Source organism: Drosophila obscura, unplaced genomic scaffold (genome assembly GCF_018151105.1).
Source record: "Drosophila obscura isolate BZ-5 IFL unplaced genomic scaffold, ASM1815110v1 contig_36, whole genome shotgun sequence".
NCBI lineage: Eukaryota > Metazoa > Arthropoda > Insecta > Diptera > Drosophilidae > Drosophila > Drosophila obscura.
In genome coordinates this window covers 1,142,466-1,153,808 of record NW_024542824.1, presented here as the reverse complement: position 1 = coordinate 1,153,808, position 11,343 = coordinate 1,142,466, and the positions used below count along the sequence as shown (strand labels likewise).

Sequence of the window (11,343 nt, the reverse complement as noted above, 5' to 3'; positions counted from 1 at the left end):
ATACTACCCAACTATCCACACTATGACTGTAAAAATTATAAGACAGCAGTGCTATTTGATAGTTTATTAAATAATAGCTTTATGCAGAAGAAACTGCTTGGCTATACCTTTGCTGATATCTGAGATTCAAGCATTATTCAAGCATTTAAGCCTGGATTACTGCTGCAAATACAAAACACTCTCTGGCACTCCACCAAAAACACGGTATACAAATTCTAGAAAGAAAGAAAAACCAGGAACCAAAAAAAATAGGAAGAAGCAAAAAAAATATATAAAAATACAACAAAGAAGAGGATAGGAATATCGGAAGGAAGCGGCAATAGAAAACGTACAAAAGCGAAACACGCAATGCAATGAAAACACGGAAGAGAGGCGCCAGGCTGCTGGATCCGATTTTGGAGCACGAAGCTCCCAGCTTCCCCTGAACTTATCCCATCCGTATTCCTGGGAGAGCGGGCAGGCGGAAGGAAGTCAGTCAATGCCCGCAGCAGAAAAGGCCAGCAACAGCAAATAGAAAGCGACAAAGTAGAAAAAAAATGAAACAATGATATATAGAAAGAGAGAGGGGGAGGATATAGAGTGTGGGTGGACATAGAGGAATGGCCTAGAACATTGATAAATTTGAGTAATTCCTGCAGGTGGAAGGAAGCAAAGAAAGACAGGAAAGAAAAGTAAAATCAAAAGAGCAGCAGCAGCCAGCGGTTCCATATGTGTGAGTATGTGTATGTGTATGGGGGACAACTAAAGAGTGATATAGACAGAATGTGTTTCTACGACATGGGCCTTTAGAGGCCGGTGTCGTACTAATTACTGATTTAATAAACAGTGGAACTTCCCTGAAACCAAAACAAAACACACGCCGAATGTGTAACACATCTGTTACAGCAGTAGGATTTCCATTTGGTGATATTTTATTGAACTTAGAAGTTACCTTAAATATTTATCTGTTTAGTATGGGTTATTTTAAATTAAGTTATCTAACGTGTATCCAAACCCCATATGAATTCAACGGCGGACTTTTAACTTACTTGAAATACAATTACAACTTAAGCGCGAGTGAAATCCAATTAATTTCTTGCCTAAAAGAGGTTGTTACAGAAGTCCGACTGTATTCCCATTCACCCTCACTATTGTCGTCGGAGGGGAAGATACCACGCAGTATCTAAACTCTCACACTAATTACTCGTATCTTATCTAATCAAAAAATGTGATAGCCTTCGGTTTAAGTTACTCTAAGATTAGCTGCCAAGTATACCTTTCGTTGCCAGCATTCCCATTCCCAAAGAGAGTAGTAGCCAAGAACAAAGCAGGAATTGGCATAAAAAGTGTACAAAATTTAAATAAATACAAAATACAGAAAAAGAACAGCAAAAAAATAAACCACGATGAGAGACTGAGATGCAAATCGTTGGGAATTTATCAGCAAAGGGTAGTGGGGGAGCGGAGGCGGGAGTTGGGGCAGAGTGAGAAGTGGAAAAAGTTTTTTATATTGCCAAGTTGAGGCTGGGTTAACGTTGTTAACTCCTGGGGGCTGCAGCTGGGGCTGATGTGGCCCCAACTTGGGTATTTAGCGGGAATCGATTTTTGTTGATTTGACGCCACTTTACGGAGAGGCAATCTCGCCCCAGGATCTCCCCTTTTTACACCACACTACCCTTCCTGAACGTGTGAGTGTTGTGCTGCTGCTGCTGCCCCTAACCAGGCCTGACCTTTCAACCTTTCGCCAGAGAGAAAATCGAGAATGACAGGCAGGCAGCACGTGGCGAGCGGACGGGTAAACAGGCGGACAAGGCATCATCATCATCAACCAGGGCAATGGCAACTCATCATCATCATGGTAGTCTGCGAAGTTTATTTAGGCAAAGCGCCTCACTTTTGGCTACACTCCTCAATTTGATGGCAACAAATTTGCATCGTAAAAGATACTTGCACGGAGAATAACAGAACCCCCCATGCACCCCAACCACCGTAGCACATACACTATAGCCCCAGCAACCCAAAAATTACCCCCAAACCCAGAGACGATAAAAATACGAAAAACGTTTGTTTAGGCAGAGACTCTCCCACCCCCCTCAGTCGTAAACTAAGGACAAAATCGTAAAAAGTGAGCAGTTCATTTAAATTTTTAATATTTAGGCTACCATAAGCGTATCCTCTCGTGCATCCCGAAACCTTAGACGTATCCATCATACCGATTCACTTACTTTTGTTTTATGGTCCAAACATTTTCGACCACAATCTAGGAGTGGCCTTTAAGGCGAGGGATTAGGAGGACGACGACGAAAGATTTTGAATTTATGCCTTTAATTAAATACAATCTTTTGCTAGGTGGATGATTCTTGGGAGATGACTTTTTTCTGTGGCATTCTTAATAACGGGCCATCAAATAGAGTTGTATTTCTGTGGATTATATTCCATGCAGCCGGAGCATCCCTACCATCCTTCCGTCCCACATCCTTCTCCCGAAAAACACGCATCCACGATTTATTTTCACATGTATATGAGCGAGTGGTGGGGTGGGGGAGTTGCTGGGATGGCAGAGAAATGGTAGAAATGATGGCTGGAATGTGGGGGTATGTAAATTTTTTTAGTAAAAATTCACTTCGTGATAATGGATTTTCCATGTCGTATACGCCCAAGTCGCAGTCGCTGTAGCCGTAGCTGTCGCTGGCCCAACGACAAATACAATCTGCTCCAACCTCACAGAACCAGCCCCACTCCCACTTCATATAACCTCTCCAAAGCAGCAGCCAAAGACCCCCCGGAACGATGGCGAAAATTACCTCCGCCCTCGACCACGCATCCATTCCTGGTTCGTTGGGGCATGATAGATGACAAGTCTCGGTAGGTGTACGGAGTGTTTTCGGTGTATGCGTGCGTGTGTGTGTGTGTAGCAAGTTCTTGGGTACTGTACTTGAGGGTATCAAGCGTGTTTCAAAATTTGAATTTAAAACAAACACACACACACCGTATACTGAGCTTCTGTGTGACTGTTAAAATATTCCAAAAATTATACAAAGTTTTCAAGATTTGCTTGCTTTCGCTTTCCCTTGGAATCAAATGCGACCCAGCCCTGAGCCCCCAGACCAGGCTCTGATTTAGATTTCTGACTTTGACATCGTTTTCGGGGGCGGGATGCCGATGGATGCCTCGTTGTGTCGGTCTGAGGTCATGTCCTGTCGTCTGGTCTGGTCTTGTGGTCTCAATTAGGGAACCGTTTGATGCCCGACTTCCGCTTCCCGTTTCGGTTGTGTTATCTTCGGCAGGCTCGCATACACACTACCGTTAGCCGCAGGGAATATGGCAAGCGGCATTGCCAGCACTGCGAAATAATATTTTTAACGGTTTTCTCTCTTAGCTCTTTGAAGGAGAGAGAACTGTTTGGCTCACTCATCTCCTCTCTTTAAGGCTTGCTCTCAAAAAATAAGAAGTCTCTTCTTGCTCTCGCTCTCTTAAAATGCAACAACATTCATTGTCCTCCCTTGGACCATTATTTTTTGGAGCACATTAGTTTTGTGTGGTTTTCTTTTATTATTATTAAAGTTACATATGAACTTAATTTGTAATGAAATTTTTTAATCGTTTTCTTTTTTGTTGTGGATTTTTTTTATTTGCTTTTTTAATATTTTTATTCGCTTTTTTTGTGTTTGTAATTTTAATCAGTAATATTAAACGTTTTTTCCTTATTTTCTTTATATAATTATTTCTTTTTATTTGTATGATACGCTGGCCCGCCCCTCGCTTTTCCCCATTGCTCCTGCTGCTGCCCCTACTTATCATGCTGCTCCTGCTACTTCCTCATGCTTCTTTTACTCCCACATGCTACCGTCTGTTGTCGTCGGTATGTCAGTTGTTCTTTTAGTCCTTCGTCGTTTGTCATATACTTCCCTTTCCCTGTCCCACACACGTCATAACCCATCCATCCATCACTCCCATTCTGGCTTCTGCTTTCTGCTGCGGTGCTTAGTTCGTTATTTTTATAAATTAACAAATTTTAGCTAAGTAGTTGTAGTTCTTGTTGCTTGGTTGGTTGGTTGGTTGGTTGGTTTGATTTAATTGTATCATCATTTCATCCTGATTCTGCTCCTCCTTCATCCGACACTCTTTCCTTGCGCTATCTTTGATATATATATCTTCTGTCGCCCCCGAATGCGAATTTCTGGGCAAACAACAATCAAAGGCTGATTTTTGCATCGTTCTCAAATTTTTTCGAACAAATGCATCGAGAAAAGACTTACATTTTCTGTTGGGTTTCGGTTTTCTTATGTTGTTTCTTATCATTTCACATCAACAACATTTGCCATTTTGTTGTTTATTTTATATAATTTTTGTTGTTGCTTGGTTGTTGGTTTCTTGTTTGTTTTTCTTCTTCTTTTGTTTATATTATATATTGGGTTTTCTGGTTTTCTTGTTGTTATAATGCGATGTAATATGTTTAAATGTAAGCGCAATCCAGCTTAAAGGAAATAATCGGGTGTTCTTCGCGTAACATGAGGCTCGCCGCGCCGCGGTGCTGGATCAAATTGTAGGCTACGTAAAAGAGACAAGAGGAAAATAACGATATAGAACGTTACATACGAAATATTATCCCTCTTTGTATGTACTCACAATGAAAATTTAAGTGAATCATCCAGTTCCATAAGAGCCGCCTGGTTGCCGCATCTGTAGCAATAATTTGGCGCTGAGAAGATTGTGACCACATTGCGATCGTGACACCAGTTGTAGCCCTCCATTACCAGTTGATGTGCACGCGAGACGAGCGTCAGGCCGTTTGTGTTGTTGAACGTTTCCGAAATGTCCTAAGAACGATAAGCCCGTAATTAGTTATGACTCTAAAGGGGGATGATCCCTTCAAAACTCACCTGTCCAAAGGTGTAGCCGGCACCACGGGGCGATATTCCCCAGCCACCCCTGTCATCGGGATCGGACCACAGCAGATCGCACATGGGTCCCTCATGGGGCACCTCCTGTAAGCGGTCGAGGGCCCGAATGTGGTCCAGGCTGTCGATCGACGGACTGAGGCCGCCGTGCAGGCAGAAGATCTGCCCATCAACCAACGCCGTCAGCGGCAAGTAATCGAACAGATCCGTGAAATACTTCCACACATTGGCGTTGCCGTACTTGCGCAGACACTCATCGTAGAAGCCGTACACCTGTGTGATCTGGCGAGACTCGTGGTTGCCGCGCAGGATGGTGATGCGCTCGCGGTAGCGCACCTTCAGCGCCACCAGCAGAGTGACAGTCTCCACCGAATAGTAGCCGCGGTCCACATAGTCGCCCATGAACAAGTAGTTTGTGTCAGGGGACTTGCCGCCTATCCGGAACAGCTCCATCAGGTCGTGGAACTGGCCGTGCACATCGCCGCAGACTGTGACGGGACATTTGACCTCCTGCACGTTCGACTCCTTGGAGAGGATCTCCTTGGCCTGAATAAGGAAAAAGCGAAATAAAGATTCATTCAATCGTAATTCTCTAGTAGATGATATCAATGCCATAAGACAAGCAAAAAATAGCTAGCAACAGGAAGTGGTGAGAAACCCCTGCTATAGGGTAAGGGCAGGGCCAGATATATGCCCATTCTCCGCTCTCTTTGGGGTAAGGAATGTACGAGTTATACTGCTGCTGCTAATGGATTGATGCATGACAAATTCCGGGATGGGCCGGAAGATTTATGCGTGAACCAATTAGATATTTAGCCATATATATTGAGGCGGCTACTTCCGCCTGCCCCAGAGGCCTATGACAAGGGGATTTTCAACACATCACGAGGCCGCTCACCTACACAGACAAACAGAGGATGCTATACTCACTCTCTCCCTCTGTCTATCTTCGCTCGCGGCCACCACCCTTTGAAAAGAATAGGAGAGGGGTAAGGGTAAGCAACGGGTCAAGAAAAAGTGGAAGATACGTCAGAAAAGAATAGAACACTCTTCTGCCGTATGCGTGAGAGACCTCTAATGGGAACACAGTCTAAATATTTGGGTGACGCAAACATAACCCCACTAAATCCCAAATCAATGAATCGTTATCTGTACGAGTCTCTCTCTCTCTCTCCACTTGCACTCTCCGAGTGTTTGTTTGCATGTGTGTTTTTGAGTGCTAGGAGCATGGGAGTGTATGTGGGCATTGAACGGTAAAATCGGCAAATTAATAACAATTAAAAACGGCACAATACCAGCGCTCGAGATGGATTAATTAAATATTCCTCAAATAAAACACAGAATACACTTCAACACTAGCCAATGCATTTATCTAGATACGGGACCTGCTTTTGTATGGGGTGCAAGAACGTATATAGATACATATTCTAGAAGCAGCGCCGCACACCAACACACAAAAACATTAAGTAATATTTACTCAGCGAAAAAAACCAATTGCCGATTTATAGGAGGGCAGTGCGGTAAGATTGTTAGCCAATTTTCTTAAGTGCATTGGAAGCAACAACAACCATACGCAATCCCCTCTATCATTAAACAACAAACTGGGAAATTTAACAATACAAAAAATATCTCTTTTGCTGAGGTTAAGCCCATTAGACCGAGCGCTGTACTAGTTGTCGCATTCACACACACGCAACGCACTGTATGTTGGTCTCACTTACACTCGAGCAGGTTATACCAGCCGCTTGGCTGTTGGAATTTACCAATATTCCAATATGGCGACGCAAGCCGCTGCCGCTACTGTGCAAGCAAGCAAGAGCGTCATGATTCATGAACCACCGCGAGTGCGAGCGAGAGAGGTAGGGCACGCAGCAGCACCATTTGCAAAAAAAATTACTCGCATGCAATGATGAAAATTATTTTTAAACCCTTGATTTTACGTTGAGCTAAAATCCCTTACCTTGTCGCAGAGAGTGCGAACTTGTGTTTCTGTCAACTGATTGCATTCGTTCAACTGCTCAATCCATTGATCAAGATCTTTTGTTGTCGCTTTATCCTCCATCGCAGTTGTGGTTGAAGGAAAAGTCTCGTCAATCTTTGTCGATTCAATTTTGACGCCTTTTTATTAACCGGGGGTAAGAAAGAAATATACTATCCGCGCAAATTAGATTGCTGGCCGCGTTTTCACTTGCTCCCGTCTAAAATTTTGCGCTCGATTTAATGCAAAATTTCGCTCAATTTTTATCAATGTTCTTCGTATTATTTGTTCCGACCAGTGTGACCGCGTAGGGGTGTCAAACCAAAGAGGGCACTATCGATAGTATCGATATTTTGCTGCTAGCCTCTACTATCGATGGTTTTGAGACTATCATGATAGTATCGAGCTACAGTCGTTGCGCTTTTGATATGTTTGGATTGGCTGCTATGAAATACGAAGACCAATGTGTAAACAAATTGACAGGTGGCATCTAATTTTTACAATGGACAAGTTCCTAAAAGGTTTCAATGGTTTTTTAATAATTATTGGAGTCCGATACTATTACGATAGTATCGATTGTTTTTTTTTCAAAACATTCAACGTTGATATTCCTCGATTTTGATATTCCGTTTAATATTACTAGCTAGTTGGCCCTCTCAGCCCTAAACAAATAATTTTATTCGATAGATACATACATTTTCTACAGGATTGGCAAGTTTTCGGAAGTCTTTTTTATTGCATTATTTACATAAAAAGGTTCAAACAAAAACGGCCAAAGCATAAGACGTAAGTGTTGACTAAATGTGACGTCAGTGCAAGTTTCTTCTATGCGTATGTACTTTTGTATACCTTGTTTCTTTTATTTATGATTTTATCCTAGATTGACATGATTTTTTTACCTATTATTGCACATGTTAATATCTTTAAAACAGAGACTGAGTACTGAAATTACAAACAATATCTCAAGTCCATGGAAGTCCAGGAAGATGATGTACATATGTGCATAGAAATTGAGCAAATTCTGTTAACTGAAAATATGCTAAACTTTGAATACTCATACTTCCGAAACTAAAAGACCAATTTTCGTATTTAAAGTATCCAAAGCTCTCACTCAAAAAATTACTTTTGCCACCTCTTTTCGGCTGAGGCCCCACTGTACGTCGGCTGGAGTGCCACGGCGACGATCCCAGCAAAGCTCGCAAGCCCAAGCCCACATTGAGAAGGCGTTACCCGAACTGCAGCTGCCGAATCTGTGGCACAACTGCTGCGGCAGCATCCGCTCAAAGTTCGCGGGATGCCGTCCAATGTTGCTCAAGGCCAAGATTCGAAATCCACCATCAACGGGGGCAGCAGTGGGAGCATCTCTGACATACTCATCGCCAGACGTAAGCTCTTTAAGTCGCTGACATATGTAAGACCAGAGGTTCCCACCAGTGGGTATCACTATATTAGAATCTAAATCTGACGCAGATTAGGGGAGACCACGAATCTATCTGTATCTCAGTTTTCTGTGTTCTAAGAATCTCAATCACAAAACTAAAAGGAAGAGCATGCCATGTTGGATGACTACATGGAACACCATCGTAGATTTAGTCTGCAAACGTCACGAAATAAATATCTATTTATTATCAAGTTAATTCAAACCTGCAGTGCAGTTCCCGTACCTCCTGCAGATAGGTTCTGTTCGGAAGACAAAGAAGCGCAATCAGCCCTAGTATTTGGTAATATCATCTACAAGATTTATATATACCAATTGCGTTTAAAAACAAATTTTATTTTCAATACAAGAGATAAAACTAGATCAGAAGGCTTCCTCTTGGGCCTGGGTTGGCACTGCCATGCCCGCCGCCTTCATTTCGGCCATAAATCGTTTCTTGATGATGTTCGCAATGTTGGCATTGACATTCGGGAGCAGTCCACCGGTGCGGGCCGCATGTTCTATTCTCTGGACAATATCGATCTCGCGGCGGGAGGAGATGAAGTTGGAGACAAGCGACTTGTCCGTGTTTCCCACCCGTCCGATGCGTCCACAGCGATGGATGTAGTCGGAGATGTGCAGGGGAAAGTCAAAGTTTACCACATGACGAGCCCTCGTGGTGTCCAACCCGCGACTGCTCACGTCTGTGGTAGAGAGCACGTCGCAGTGGCCTCTTTGGAACTGATCAAAGCGGCCCAAGCGAATTTTCATGAGCATGTCGCCGTTCAGATTGAGGCAGTTTACGCCGCTGTTGTTCAGGAAAATGGACACAAAGTCGCTGGTGGCGGACTTGTTGCTGAACACGATGATGGGCCGCCGCTTGGCCAGATCCTGCTTGACCAGGGTCAGCAGGTGACCCGGCCGATCCGCCTTGGACATTCGCAGGAACTTCTGCGTGACATGCGGCATCAGTTGGTGCAGATGCGGACTCACCAAATCTTGAATGGTGTCCACGTCGATGACGCGCTCCAGAATCTCGCGGGTGTTTGTAGGCATCGTGGCCGAGGCCAGGACAAGCTGAGTGCCCACAGTGCGGGCATCCTGCTTTTGGACCATGTGGAACTGCAGTGGAAAAGCGAAAAATTTAATTTATATGCTGCGTAAATAATTAGCTACAGCATACGGGGAATCTCCTGAGGAAGTACGTGAGTTTGTCGGTGAAGCTGTCGTCCAGCAACGTGTCCGCCTCGTCCAGCACCACATGGCGCACCTGCTCCATGCGGTAGATACCAGTCGTCACCAGCTTGCTGAGGGCGCCCAGCGTCGCAACCAATACATCGACCTCTTCGAACTTCGGGTTCATCATCAGCTGCTTGGTGTTGCCGCCCAGCAGAGCCTTCACCTTGAGATCTGTTCCCTGACTGAGGTTCTCGGCCACCTGCGTAATCTGCGAGGCCAGCTCACGGCCCGGCGTCAGTATCAAGGCTCGCGGCGTATTGAAGCTCCGTTCCGTGATCTCCTGCTGCAGCAGTCTGTCCAGGATGGGCAGCATGTATGTCAGGGTCTTGCCGCACCCCGTTTCGGCTGCAATCAGTGCGTGGGTGTTTCCGTGAACAATGGGCAAGCCCTTGATCTGTATGAACGTGAGCATTTTGATGCCTAGTTCATTCTGCAGGTTATCCAGTAGCTTCGGGTGGAGCGCCACTTGGCCACTGTCCAGAAAGCCCGTCACGCTCTGCATCTCCTGCTGCAGCTGGTCCCCACTGACGCTGGCGTTCAGGGTGAAGTGGTCGCCCTTCGATTTGTTGTGCAGCCATCCCTTGGACGCCAGTGCCAGTGTCCCGAACTTGGCGCCCGCCCGATCGTGTTGCGTCAGGTTGAACTGCGTCCGACTACACGTTATAAGTGGCTTTGGTTTGTCCCGCGTTTTCCCCACCTTTATCTTTGTTGTCACTGCTGTGGCTGTGGCGGCCGTCGCCAGATGCCTGGAGGTCTGCACCCGCAGCACCAGAGAAAGATTCAACATGGTATAGTCTTTGAATTATCCAATGTTGTATTTTAAGCCGGTGCGTGGGTGGGTGGTAGAACAGCTGTGGTTTGTGTGTTACCGTATATTAAAATTTACAAATATCAAAAAAATCGATTAATATTCAATAATTAATATAAATTACTAAATTAAATAATATTAAACAAATGTTAACATAATTTTCAATACACACCACTAATTGAAAAAAATATCGGTAGTTTTGTGCGATAAGCATCACTTAATTGCAACTCTGTTATCCAAAATATTCCGACGAATATGCAGACATTTTTCTAAACTTCTTTCGTTTAAAAGAAAAATTTATAAGAACAGGCAAATCTAGTAGAATGTTTTTGGAGAAAAGTTTGAGTCAGAGCCAGATTTTAAAAACACAATAAACATGTCAGTTAAAATATTTCAATATAACATTCAATCGCTCAAACATGAAATCGCTTTCATTGCCACATCTGACATATCAATTATACAAACAACCAATTTATCCCGAAATCTCACAATAGCTTCAGCCTATTGTGAGCCAAATGTAGCTCTAGATGATTTTAAATCAGACATTAAAAGACTTTTTGATAGCATGAAAAATCTTCAAGATGTATTCATATGTGGAGATTTTAATGCTCGTAATAGTGTATTCGGTGACAGTATGACCAATTCCAAAGGTCGTTTCATAGAAGATGTTTCCTTAAATGCTGGTTTCAAGTGGTTGAATGATGGAAGCTTAACCTTTAAACAGTCTCTAAATATAATGTCGGGTTCAGTTTTGGATTAGACTTTTACCAACTCTGATTTGCTTTTTGACTGGCATGTCCGTCCGCTAAGGATTGGTGGCAGCCATCATTTTCCTATATCAATTACAATCCAGAATATCAAAATAAAACCAAAGTTCTTTCTGTCTAAAGTAAAGTTATTTTCAAAACTGAACAACATTAGAGATTTTCAGAACATTAATGATATAACAAACAAGGTGAAAAATGAAATTAGGTCATGCACTCACATATTAGAGAAAAGGTCTCCAAAGTTCTGGTGGACT

General features: G+C 43.5%; 2 protein-coding genes across 2 annotated transcripts; both read right to left on the bottom strand.

Moving 5' to 3' along the window:
* Positions 1-4,164: 4,164 nt before the first annotated feature.
* On the bottom strand, positions 4,165-7,178 carry LOC111076977 (serine/threonine-protein phosphatase PP2A). The gene is made up of 4 exons (XM_022371061.2): positions 6,841-7,178; positions 4,863-5,426; positions 4,609-4,799; positions 4,165-4,530 (listed from the first exon to the last, which is right to left on the bottom strand). Exons 1-4 carry the CDS (start codon positions 6,940-6,942, stop codon positions 4,458-4,460), a joined length of 930 nt encoding a protein of 309 aa, XP_022226753.1. The 5' UTR covers positions 6,943-7,178; the 3' UTR covers positions 4,165-4,457.
* Positions 7,179-8,611: 1,433 nt separating this feature from the next.
* LOC111076974 (probable ATP-dependent RNA helicase DDX28) lies at positions 8,612-10,404 on the bottom strand. The gene is made up of 2 exons (XM_022371058.2): positions 9,459-10,404; positions 8,612-9,397 (listed from the first exon to the last, which is right to left on the bottom strand). The coding sequence occupies exons 1-2, from the start codon at positions 10,299-10,301 to the stop codon at positions 8,660-8,662; spliced, it is 1,581 nt and encodes a 526-aa protein (XP_022226750.2). The 5' UTR covers positions 10,302-10,404; the 3' UTR covers positions 8,612-8,659.
* Between the last annotated feature and the right edge of the window lie 939 nt (positions 10,405-11,343).